Source organism: Musca autumnalis, unplaced genomic scaffold (assembly GCF_047663935.1).
Source record: "Musca autumnalis isolate F117 unplaced genomic scaffold, ASM4766393v1 scaffold_5, whole genome shotgun sequence".
Taxonomy (NCBI): Eukaryota; Metazoa; Arthropoda; class Insecta; order Diptera; family Muscidae; genus Musca; species Musca autumnalis.
In genome coordinates this window covers 158,323,970-158,337,645 of record NW_027412088.1, presented here as the reverse complement: position 1 = coordinate 158,337,645, position 13,676 = coordinate 158,323,970, and the positions used below count along the sequence as shown (strand labels likewise).

The window sequence follows — 13,676 nt, the reverse complement described above, 5'->3', positions numbered from 1 at the left end:
ATGATTTTCATGGGATATTCAATGGTTTCCCGTTGCCTTCTGAAGGGTTTACAGTTTTCCTTCTCGGTATTCAATCAAGTTATTTTTAATTGTCATTAGGGTTATTATTTTTAAGGGTAAACCATTTATTTTACTCATTATTAAGTAAAAAATAACAGAGGGTGTGCTTCCGACTACAATACCGAGAGTTGTGATTTCAATGCTCACAGTCAGAAAAAAAATTCGAAAAACATAACATACATATGTTTTTTTAGCTTATTTGTCGACTCTTAGTTGTCATATTTGGGTAACATGCCCTTGTTAAAATAATGGGTTAGCAGTTTTTGTTGGGAAGTAAATTAGCTAATTTGTTTATCTGAGAGCAATTACGTGTTATATGTGTTAATATATAAATATTCTCACCCCCAATAAATTAGTCAAAAGTTCAAATAAAATTTTTTGTTTATGAAATGTTTCATTCGTTTTTTTTGTAGCTTTCTTTGACTAATTGATTGATCTATAAAACGTTCCAAGAATTTAAAGTATATGTCATGTTGTTATAATAGCGAACAAATAATAATTTAATTAATAAACATTTGTCACATTTTATTTAGAAAAGCTTTATGGGATTTTAAGAAACACAATTTAATGTACGTGTGAAACATAAACGTTCAGTATTTAAGTCGCAATTTTTCACTTACTGCCGGTGACCTTTGGTCCCATAGCGAAAAGAAACAAACGGAATATCGCTCTAAATATAATAATGAATGACAAAACACACTTGTGGTTTTGGAAAAAAGATCTAATTTTGGAATCTGGGAAATAAATATATGATTCAATGTAGGTAGACTGTCATAGAAGTAATGCTTAAACGCATTGCTATAAATAGGCCTCAAAAGATGTAGTTTAAATATCCTGAATGGCTTCTAACATTTTATTCAAGTTTGAGGCCAATCTAATATCTTCGGTTTGAATCATCAAACCATGATGATTTTGCAAAAAATTTAGTTTGAAATTATTCCAATCTGTTATGCGATAAATTTAGCGTCAGCATTGTCTTTCAATAGTTTTTTCTTATTTTGCCAACAATTTGTTTGAGAATACTTCCGATATTTCCATGGTATCAATATTTATGACGAAACAATTAAATTTGTTTAAATAAATTTATAGTAAACAAAAGATAAATCTTAGTTCGGAGGGGTGCCTTAATTGAATCTAATATGGAATGCAATGGTATTCCCCTCAATGTTTGCCCCAGACACCCACTAAGTTCTTTCTAAATACCCAATGAGTACATGAAAATCAAATGAGACTACATGCTAAGTAAATTTGTTATATTTATTTATGTATGTATGTATGTATGTATGTTTGTGCAAAATGCCAACAATGAACGACAGGTCGGTCGCCATCGGTCTTATCAATTTGTGGTGGCGGTGGTGGGAGAATAAGTTCAGTTATATTTATAATTCTACCCGACAATGATCACTTCTCGAATGTTATTTAACAACATTAGGTGAGGGTTTGTAACAAAATGGGACTATTGTGGGTGCAAGAATTTAAAACTGTGTTGGACGCACAATCGACTCAGAAAACTATATTTTTGCAGCAAAGGTTAGCACCCGATTCAAACATAGGGAATAAAGTACGAACTGACACAAAAACAAGTCAGGCCGAACTTGTAATACCCTCCACCACGAGTTATATTGAAGTAAAATGAAACAATTAGTTTCCTTTCGTTTATAAAGAAGACTAAATACCAAATTTCAGCAAGTTCGGTAAAACAATGTGGCTAACCTTCAAAATACCGACATTCGGGAGGTACAGTTCCATGGAAGCTATATCGAAACGTCGATCTATACCTACAAATTTCTGGCGGAAAGTTTTCAGACACAAAGAGGACTAAATGCCAAATTTCCGATATTTCGGTAAAACCTTCAAAATACCGCAAAGCAAGAGGTACGCTTCTATGCGGGATATAGGAACCAGCGGACCTATACTGATAATTCTCTTCTGGAATATGTTACAACCCCATGGAATACTAAATAACGTCACAACCTTGAGAATTACGACAATCGGGAGGTACCATTCTATGGGGGCTATATCGAAACGAGGACATATACCGACTAATTTCAGTCAGAAAGGCTTTTACCTCCAACAAAGACTAAATACCAAGTTGCAGTCATTTTGGTAGGTTGCTATGGCCTATGTACCGTATGTACCGTTCTATGAGGGCTATATGAAGACGTGAACCAATACCGACAAATTTCTGGGAGAAAGTTTTATAACCGCAATGAAGACTAAGTACCAAATTTCAGCTTTTTCGGTGTAATAATTAGGCTAAAACCTTCAAAATTCAGAAAATAGGGTGGTAACGTTCTATGGGGGCTATATAAAGAAGTCGACCTGTACCGAAAATTTTCTGGAAGAAAGTTTTATACCCCCAACAAAGACTAAATACCAAATTTCAGCCATTTGTGTGGATTATTGTGGCCACAACCTTCAAATTACCGAAAATCGTGAGGTACCGTTCTATGGGGGCAATATGAAGCCGCGGGCCTATACCGACAAATTTCTGGGGGGAATGTTTTATGCCCCCAACGAAAACTAAGTACCAAATTTCAGTCACATCGCTGTGATAATGAGGCTAAAACCTTCAAAATACCGAAAATCGGGTGGTACCGTTCTATGGGGGCTATATCAAAACGTGGACCGATATAGCCCATTTGCAATACCAAACATCCTAGGAGTAATGGAAACTTCTATACCAAATTACAAAGCTTTATCTTAAAAATTGCGAGCTATATCTTGATTTCAACAGACGGACGGACAGACGGACATGGTTATATCGACTTAGAATTTTACCCTGACCGAGAATATATACTTTACTAGCGGACCCGGCGAACTTCGTCTCGCTATTAAGGAATAAAATTTCATACAAAAACTCAATTTTCGATTTTTCCAATTTTTCGACTTTTCCAGAGAGATTTTCCAAAATTTTCTTCCGTAAAGACCTTCTCCTCGAAAATACGAATAACTGACAAAAAATTGTACAGAAATCGGCCTAGCCGTTCTCATTTTATAAATTACTATACATTTTTTACACCATTTTTATATATATAGATTGGGTCTCCAATGAATATTTCGATGTGTTACAAACGGAATGACAAATTTAATTATACCCTCCATATTATGGTGGAGGGTATAATATAAATTGGTTTTGCCGATAGAGATACTAGTATACCCTCAGCCTGTGTAAATTGAATACACAAACAAAGTCTTTTCCCAAAAAAATTTCGGAACTTGGTTTCTCTGGCCGTATGAACTGGCCGACAAAAATATGGTTTTGGATTAAAACTCAAAGCGTTGCGAAGGATGTACCGATATACTCCATTTTGGAAGTGGATCTTTTTTGGAGTCATTCCTTTCGATAGAGATCGCGCACTCCAGTCATTTCAGTTGGTCACCGTATAATTTAGAGCTTTTTGGATCATTATGAACTTCTGTGGAGGAGGTACCCGAAGGAGTGGGCCGAAATGTTCCATTTTCAAACTAAATAAAGTTTGTACTAAATATTACGAAGGCCAAATTTTGGACCGAATGAGTTGATCAGTTCAAGAGACGGACATGCATAAATCGACTCCAAGTTGTTTGAAATGGATTTTGTCCAAACATACATGGGGTCTAAAACCAAGATCCGTAGAGTGAGGCAAAGAGTTCCCCAATTAGGGGAGACATCTCCGGAATTGTTTAAATTCTACCTTTCTGAAATTCCACACCCTTAAGACGGCATACATTACGATCTTTAATGTATGCGGATGATTGTACGATCTTGGCGTCGTAGGTTAAGTGTGAACATTAAGGTGGTTTAACTCAAAAGAAAAGAATCGATGACGGATGTTTTAGGCTGCACACACCTAAACTGTTTAGTTTTGTTAGATTTTAAGATTGTTAAAGTTTGTGCACAATCGGAATATGTTAACACGTGCGACTGGGGCCTCAAAGTTTCCATTGGTATGGGACCAACGGCGCATTTCCACGAAATCGCTCTAAAGACAACAATTATTGTCCAATCAATGAAAAATTGTATCAGTTCTTTGTTGTGGCTAAAAACTACTTTTGAAAATTGGCTTCTATTTTAATATTTGCTATATATAGGGCCCATGGAAGCTCTGAGGCCCAGTGGCACGTACTAACATATTCCGATAGTGTTTGAACTTTGACAAATCTAAAATGTAACAAAACTAAACACTTTAGGGTAGTGCCGCCTAAAGAAATTCGACATCGATTTTATTAAAACCACGCTAGTCAACATAGCTGAATTAGTGCAGTTTTTCTATCTGAGCAATATTAAAATATTCGGCGCTAAATCCACGGGCCCACTGTTCACCACCTGAAAGGCTGAAATGAGGCTCCCCCTAAACATATTGGTCGATTATGCCCTTATTCCGACCACTAACTGACCGCTGGCCGGCAGCACGTGGGGTCCTAACAAAGATACTTTGTCGATCTCTTATAAAGTAATAGGCCGGCAAGTGGTAGGCCAGGGTGGTATGCAAATGTTTGCGCTACGCACTGGAAGATTATTCAAAACTGCCGCCCCGAGGACTACAACAGGGTGCCATCTCATAAAATCAGTGGACCATCTTTATGAGGAGACGAGGATTTTGCCTATACATCAACACAACAAGCATGCATGGATGCCATGTACACTGGAGTTGGGCAATCTAGTTCCCGGAGCGGATCGATCTTTCTATTTCCTTTTCCCAAAAGGAACTAGTTCCTTAAAGTAGTTCCATAGTTCCAAATGGTTCCGAGATCGATATAGTTCAACGAATCTTTCTCTTTCATCGTTCTTTTCATTCCAAATAGTTCCGAGACCGAAATAGTTTAACGAATCTTTCTCTTTCGTCGCGCTTTTTGTTTTTTTTTTGTTCCAAATAGTTCCGAGAGAGAAACGTTTTCATTGCTTGGTGGATGAATTGACATAAAAATAAATAAATTGCAGCGAACAAGCAGCAACAACAAAAGATCGACGTTGGCGTTAAATTAAAGGAACGAACGGAATAGTTCTTTGGAACTATGTAGTTCGTTCCGGAACTACACAACTCTAGTGTACACTGTACAGGCTTCTCCCACCCATGCACGTTAGGAGTGATCTTCATCATCTAAAGTGAAATCCAAAGGTACAAACGAGAATCTCTAGATCAACGAGCCTTGGATAACATTCATACTGATGAAGTTGCGCAGGCAGTACAAAGGTATAATGTGAATGCGGTACTCGGAGACTACCCCCAACCATTGCAACAGAAGAACGCTAGCTGCTAAGGAAACACGAGTGGTTTTAGCCCGGACAATGCAGCCGCCTCAATTCATATTGGGCACGAATTGGTGACAGGATACCCAAGGCAGGGCAAGTGGAATTGGACCGCACGACACACTGCATTTGTTCAGCGGCCCAGCTAACCCCACTTACCTACTTCCAGATTCTTTATGGACGCAGCCAATCCAGGTTGCAGAATTTTTTGAATTTGGAGATATGGCGTGTAATGATGTTGTGTTACTGTGCATACTGGGCAATTGAAAACTGCTTCTCATCATAGTGGCTCTAAAAATAAATCTACTGGCGCAGGAGGGAATTAGCCTACACGATTCGCCTTTGCTAACAACTTGGCCTGGCCTCAGTAGCGGGACCACCCTGCCAACTTTCAGGCTTGTCAAATACTCAACTCAGGGTTCAACCTATGAATTGACATTGAGATTTCGTCTTGGATGATTTCGTGTTTCGGATGACAATTGCAACAACGCTCATGGTAAATTGTGATGATACCTGATAGACTGTGGGTGTTCTTATACGGCATAACGCAATTTCTTCGCCATATCACTCTCCGGCTGCTCCATAAATTTCTGGTTAAAATAACTCACGCACTTCTTTGGATATAATACTGACATTCCGTCGAAAGTAACAGCCGTTCTGTTATTCATCATTCCCGGATGCGAGAATACTTTAACCGTTGCCCACAATTTACTTAATCCTTTACCAATGTTGCATAGCTTCAGGTGGTCTAGCCACTTTTTCCGCTCAGTTCGCCTACTAGCCTGTTGACCTCAAGAGTAAGTTCCCACCTCTTGGGTTTTCAGGGTTCGTACGACAAAGCTCATCACGCTCATTTGCTAATCCCGTCGCCTCTGCTGAGAAATTGGGTCTAATTTCGGGTATTCGTCTAGCAGGCATGTAGCTAGCGGATGTAGTTGTGATAATGTCCTGGAAAATTATCTCAGCTACCCGAGAATCTGAGGGAATGGACAGCTCTTTGAAACGGTGATTGGTAAATTCTCTGAACGAATCCAATCAGCAGTACGGCGGGTCACAGGTTATAAAGTCGAATGGTCTGTTAAAGGAGATGATGATAGGAAGATGGTTTGAATTAACGGAAATGGCGGGTTGCCAGGACACGTCATTTATCAAAATTCCTATACACATGACTTAGCTACGAGGATCTGAGGTAATGGACAGCTCCTTGAAGCGGTTATTGGTAAAATCTTTGAACCCTTGCCAATCAGCTTTTCCATGCTTTAGAAAAGAACGGCGATCAGAGGTTATGAAGTCGGGTGATCTTTTAATGGAGACGATGATAGGAATAGGGTCTGAACCAAACGAAATGACGGGTTATTAAGACCAGTTACCACAATTGTGAAATCTGGCGAGCTGTGGCAATATATTCTTATCCTAGGAGCGTCTTCATTCACCGTGCAAAACGTGGAGCAATAAAGTGCTGTACCAATCTGGTCATTACCTAGGTCGGAATGCCAAAGTCCCTTATTGAAGTCCCCTAGCAGCCCTCTAAAACCGATCTAATATCGAGCATATTACGCGGGATACAGCTATTCGTCTCACACTTTACTGCTACCCCAATACATTCCATGTATGGATCACTAGAGCCAAGCTGAAGCTAGTTCTTAGTCTTAGCAATAGAAACTTTTTGAGTTTTTTCTAAAGCAACATAAGGCCTCTGAAGTCTTCTGTGTAGTAAACCATGGTGTCTGGAGTCTTCTGTACAGCAACAGAAAGGTCTGAGGTCTTCTGCAGAGCAGCCGAAGGCTTCCAATACCTTTTGCAAAGCAACATAAGACATCTGGACCTTCTGTTAAACAACAGAAGACATCTCAGATCTTCTGTTAGGCAACAAAAGGCTTATAAAGTCTTCATTCAAGGAACAAAATTTATCTGAGTACATCTACTATCAGGTTTCTGAGCTATTATCTTTATCTACATAATCTCTCTTCTGTATAGCAACAGGAGACCTCTGGGGTCTTCGGTATAGCAACAGAATGACTCTAAGGTATTTTTTTAAGCAACAGAAGGCCTCTGAGGTATTTTGTTAAGCAACAGAAGGCCTCTGACATCTATTGTGTATCAATAAAAGGCCTCTGGTTTCTTCTGTGTAGCAGTAAAATATCTCTTTTTTCTAAAGCAAAAGAGGGCCTCTAAAGTCTTTGTGTGGAAAAACAAGGTCTATGATGTTTGCCGCATGTCAAAATAAGCCCTTCGATGCTTTCTGAACAGCAATGAAAGACCATCAAGGTCATTTGTTAAGGAACATAAAGCTTCCGAGTTCATCTTTAAGCAACATAAGGCCTATGAGGTCGTCTGTTAAGCAACATAATGTCTCTGGAAGATGTTGTGGCATAGGAAGCAGCAACATAACATCCATCGCAGCAGTCCAGGAGGCGGCTAAGAACTTAGCAGCCTCAGAAATGCACCAATCTCCGTCATCAATAACATCTCACCGATGTTGATATGTGGTGGAAGCGGATCTGGTAAACGTTACAGATCCATGGCCCGGGGTTCTTCTCTATCACGGCACTGACCAAAAGAGCTCGCAGCAGGTATTCCGGGATATATTACCGCATTATTGTTGAGTTGATGGTCCCTGCACGAAAAATCCTGCGAGTCAATCAGGAGCATAGAAGTTGATCAGGATAAAATTCAGAGTCGATCTATGCATGTCTTTCCGTGTATGGTAATCGCTCTAGCCTCCAGACAAATTGAGATAGGACGCTGACATTTTGGAAAGATGCGTATATTGTCTGCAGGCAGGAAAAGTTCGAAGATGACATATATCGCTCCAGGTTTTGGTATAGCCCCCATATACAGGGTTTGCACGATTTCATGAATTTTTGCTACACTTCCAGAACGAATTAGCTATAATATGGTATTTAGGGTTCCTAGTGGTCAAAAAACGTATCTACCAAAAATTGTGGACATAGGTCCATGTTTTGGAATAACCCCTATATAACGGTACCGCCCAATTTCAGGTATTTTGACGTTTTTAGCTCCATTTTCAGACCAAGTTAGCTATAAATTGGCATTTATGGTTCAAAGTGGTCAAAACACTTATTCCCCATATAACGGTACCACCCGATTTTAGGTATGTTGACGTGTGTAGCCACATTTTACGACTGAAGTATCTATAATTTGGCATTTAAGTAAAAATGTATAAGGGTACCGCAAAATTGCTGGAAATTTGACGTTTGCGACTACGTTTACAGATCGAATTAGCTATAATTTGACATTTTAGGTTCGAAGTTGGCAAAAAAACTTATCCACAAAAAAATGTGGACATAGGTCCATGTTTTTGTATAGCCCCCATATAATGGTACCGCCCAATGTGAGGTATTTTGACGTTTTTAGTCACATTTGCGCCGAATAAGCCATAATTTGGCATTTAGGGTTCCTAGTGAACAAAAAACTTCATGGTTGAGGTTATAGAAAGTTCGGACCGGCCGAACTTAACACTTTTTTTGCAGTTAGCATTTATGCTAACACTTTCATATGGGCAAAATGTGCCTCATCGAAATAATGGTTTCAGACCTCAAATATGTTCGGTCGACATTTGGAGTAGATTTAGCAATGTTCGACCGTCTGTCTGGCTTGCTGGAGCGCACGATAACTCCCGAACGGATGAACCAATTTGGTCTTCGTAATATATTGTCCAAACTTAGTTTAAGTTCGAAGATGAGCCATAACGGTCCACACCTTCAGGTACCTCCCTCACAAAAGTGTAGAAATCTTCGGAAAAATTGTGCGGACGATAACTCTTGAAGGGAGTAACCGATTTGGTCCATACTTTTCATGAAATTTCTACCAGACATAGATGAGGTTCTAATATGGACTCTATTGGCCCACTCCTTCAGGTACCTCCCACACAAAATTTCGGATAAGATCAGTTTAAGGCCTGCCCTCGAATCTCTTTGATTTTTGTTGTAACAACTTGTATTCTCTGCCCCCATTCAAAAGCAAGTCCATACTTCCTGAGAAAAAAGCTCAAATGTTGGAAAAAGCCATATGATCAACCGATTCGGTCCAAATTTTTTTATCCAAACTTAGTTTAACTTCGAAGATGGATAATATCGGTCCACAACGTCCAGTACCTCCCCCACGTTATACGCGTTATATCTGTTGAAGGGAGCAACCGATTTGGTCCAAACTTTGGATCTATTAATATTTTGTCTAAACTCCAAAATGACCTATATCGGTTTCATCATTGGGATATTTTCGCCACAAAAGTTCAAATTTTGTTTAAAAGCTCGAAGTGTTCGAAGATCCTTTGGACGTTTACACCGATGCTACTCTTTATAGTCCTGTTTAGAGTGATATTATGTTTTTCGTGGGTAAGTCCATGCTTCCGGGCATAGCGGTCCAAAAGCTCTAAGTTACACGGTGTTCAACTTCCCAAAACAAGATAAACTTCCATAATGGACAATGTCGATCAATTCATTCATGTACCTCCTCCGCCATACTTTTAGGCATTAATCCTAATCCACATTTTTGTTGGCAAGATCTAATATCCAACAAGTAAGAACGGAGTTAAGTTCGGTTGGGCCCATCTTTTATACTCTCCACCACAAAATGTATCCTTTCGTTTATAAAAGTACAAGTTCTTCCTCTTTCTACTCTCCCTCCAAAAGAGCTCTTATGGGGCGACATCGCAGTCATTTCCAAAACATGGACCAATATTTAAAATGTTCGAATTGAGCTTTTGAACGCCTGGCAACACACAATATTAAATTGCAGCAACCTCGGTTCCTACATTTGAATTGTTTTTGAGAGTAAGTTTTTCATCTTTTCGGAACACAAATTTCGGTTGAATAATGAGGCTAAAACTCTCAAAATACCGAAAATCGGGGGTACCTTTCTTTAGTGGCAATATGAAGGTGTAGGTAGGCCCATATCGACAAATTTCTTGTGGAAAATGTTATACCCCCAACAAAATACCAAAATTTCAGCCATTTTGACGGGAAATTGGAACCAAAATCTTCAAAATGCAGAAAATTCGTTCCGTTCGACGAGGGCTATATGAAGACATGGAGCAATAACGGACAATTTTAGGTGGAACATTTTATACCACCAACGAAGACTAAATACTAAATTGCAGCCGTTTCCATGGGATATTGAGGGCACTACCTTCAAAATACCTAAAATCGGGAGGTACCATTCTATGGGGCCTATGTGAAGGCGTGAACCTGTACCAACGAATTTCAAATGGAAAGCTGTATACCAACAAATAATAAATACCAAATTTCAGCCATTTCAGTGCGATATTGAGGCCAAAACCTTCAAAATACCGAAAATCGGGAGGTACCGTTCTATGGGGGCTATATAAAGGCTCAGACCTATACCGACAAAGTTCAGGTGGAGAGTTTCATACACCTGAAGAAGATAAAAATACCAAATTTCAGTCATTTCGGTGTGAGGGTAAAATTCTCAAAATACCGAAAATCGGGAGGCACTGTTCTATGGAGGCTATATGAAGACGTGGACCTATACCGACAAATTTCAGGTGGAAAGTTGTGTACCCCTAACGAAGACAAAATACTAAATTTCAGCCATTTCGGTGTGATAATGAGGGTAAAAAAATAGGGAGGTACCGTTCTATGGGGGCTATATGAAGGCGTGGACCTATAACGACAAATTTCAGGTAGAAAGTTGTATACCCCTAACGAAGACTAAATACCTAATTTTAGCCATTTCAGTGTAATAATGAAGCTAAAATCTTCAAAACACCGAAAATCGGGAGGTACCCTTCTATGGGGGCTATATGAAGGCGTGGACCTATACCGACAAATTTCAGGTAGAAAGTTGTATACCCCTAACGAAGACTAAATACCTAATTTTAGCCATTTCGGTGTGATAATGAAGCTAAAATCTTCAAAATACCGAAAATCGGGAGGTATCGTTCTCTTTCAATTTTCAGATTTTTATATTTGGTTCCTTGAAAAATAGTTGTAAAAATCTGCTCTGAAAGCACTTTTCATATTTCAATACTCGACCCCATCTACTGTATACATCCACACATACGTATATATTTATTTGAACTTGAACTCACCTGATTGATAATTTCATTTTTAAAATCATGATAATTGCTACCCGCCGTCAATGGATACTGAAATGTACTGCTTGCCAGTGACGATGTTGATCCAGTTCGAGGTATTGTTAGGGTTGATTGGTGCTGATGTTGATGCCATTCCACGGAGGTACTGGTCTGCAATGGCCTGTGGTGTTTGGGTCGACTATGAGTTGTGGTTAAAAATATTTCATGATCTAAGGAGGAAGATTTTAATTTTGCTCGCGCCAATTTAGGTGCGGGCGGAAAAGGTGGTGTATTGCGTATGCGTGGGGTTGACGGTGGTGAAGGCATACGTAACAACTTTTACAACAACACTTATGGATTCTGAAAGTGTTTTTGTTTCAAATGCAATTTTAAAATGAATCTTGATGGTTGCCGTATGTTTTATGCTTCAGTTACAATTCTGTTTTGTTTGATCTGCTTCAGAGCGAGCGTTACAGCTTTTGGTCTACTGGCTCTGGCTAAGCCAGTCTCAAATGTGTGTGGTTGTACGAGGTGGCGGGATGCTGTGCTGCTTGCTGTGTAGAGATAATGTTGTCTGACTGCTCGTTCGTTTGTTTGGTCGTTCAATTGGTGTTGTTGTTTTTTCTTTATTTATTTTTTTGTGATTGCGTTTCAGTTCTGTTGAACTACGTGTGAGCATGTAACCTTAGATCTGTGCTTTGTTATTAGTCTATTTTAAGTGTGTAGCTTTGTTGGTGTTGTTATTTTAGTTGTATCTCCGCCACACTGCAATGAAAAAAGCAACAACATTATAAATGTTTATTTTTTTGCAATGAGATTTGCTCAGCAACGGCAAATATTACCTTGATTTCCTAAAAAAATATTTCCTTGGTTTTGTAATTGCTTGAAAATGCTTTCTTTGGGGTTTTACACAGCCTATCTTCTTTATAGGTGCAGTTGTTGTTGTTGTTGAGGTGTATTTATTATTATAGTATTTGGTATCTTTTGTATATTTTTTATTGGCTATCTGTCTAGCCGCCACTGTCGTTGTCGTCGTTTGTCTGACTTTTACAATTTCTTTCTAACCCGTAGTCTCCCTCAGCACAAGCCGACCGTCCACACACAATCGAAGTCTACGAATTAAAACAAAATCACGCACACACCAAATCGAGTCGAGTCTTAATCAAAGAGTAATACAAAACGAATTAAGGTTTAAAAAGTAAAATACGACAATTTAAATATTCTCAAAATAAAAAATTTAAAAAAAAAACAATAAACACACAACCGAATAACAACACTCTTAAGGTGCTCGAGAGGGGAGTAGTAGGCAAGCTTGTCGCATAAGTAATCTACCGATCAACCGTTTGTTTGTCTATAAAAGATTCGAAGTACTCGTGCGTTTTTGCCGTTGATATTATTTGTTTTTGGTACTCCTCCGTATGGATTTTTCTTCTTTTAGCGGCTGCCGCTTTTTTCGAAAGATCAATTGATCTTAGAAACCGTGTCTGTGTGACTGACTGCCAGTTGCCAGACCCCAACAACATTTTGTGTTGAGAAGTAGTTAACAAGTTCAGTTAGGTGCTTAGGTGTCTCGTTGCCATAAACACCACCTCCTCCCCACTTTAGTGCTGGAACATTGTTGAATGTGAGAGACAGAGCGAGATTGGCGGCATATTTCAGGTGACGCACACATTTTTGAGGAGTCTTAAAGAATTAAGAGAATGGGGGGGGGGGGGGAATTCTTTATGCTCCCCATTAAGAGAGAATGGCTTTTAAAAAAGTGATGCCATTGAAGAGGGAAAAACGACTAAAAATGCCAGCAATTTTTGTTACCGACCTTTCAAATGAATTTGGCAAAGCATTGATTTATGAGTTTTTTTTTCAGAAGCTTTTTTGAATCGGAGCAAATATGAATATGGTGTACACCACCATTTTATACTATTAGACGACTTTAAATCTGTGAATAAAGGCCCAAAATATAATATTGGAATAGCTTGACGATGTTGACAACCTACTTGGTACTGATGTAATGCTCTGCTTATTACCTTGATTAGCAGGTTATATGTAATAATACACCAAACAGAAGCAGACATATTTTTCATTAAAATACAATTTTGAAAATATTAAAATTGGGATAGCTTAGGGGCTTCTGCAATAACTTTGTAATTTGACTATCACATTTGATATTGATTTAAAGTACAGATGGAGTACTACTTTCATTATCAGATGCATAGAACAGAAGCAGAGATATCCGCCAAGGAAATAAAATTCCACAAATTTGAAATTGTGATAGCTGAGCGTCTTTTTGTATATCTGTAGTATTTGACAACCTTTGGTTAAGCAATT

The 13,676-nt window shown here is 38.8% G+C and overlaps 1 protein-coding gene across 1 annotated transcript in view; it reads right to left on the bottom strand.

The window, feature by feature from the left end:
- The window catches only part of Debcl (Death executioner Bcl-2), a 32,282-nt gene extending 19,307 nt beyond the window's left edge, over nt 1-12,975 (bottom strand). The window contains exons 1-2 of the mRNA XM_073957815.1: nt 12,194-12,975; nt 11,367-12,116 (exon numbers count right to left, since the gene is read on the bottom strand). Of these exons, the coding sequence (XP_073813916.1) occupies nt 11,367-11,678 (312 nt within the window). The 5' untranslated portion in view covers nt 11,679-12,116; nt 12,194-12,975. The remainder of the gene's footprint in view (nt 1-11,366; nt 12,117-12,193) is intronic.
- Between the last annotated feature and the right edge of the window lie 701 nt (nt 12,976-13,676).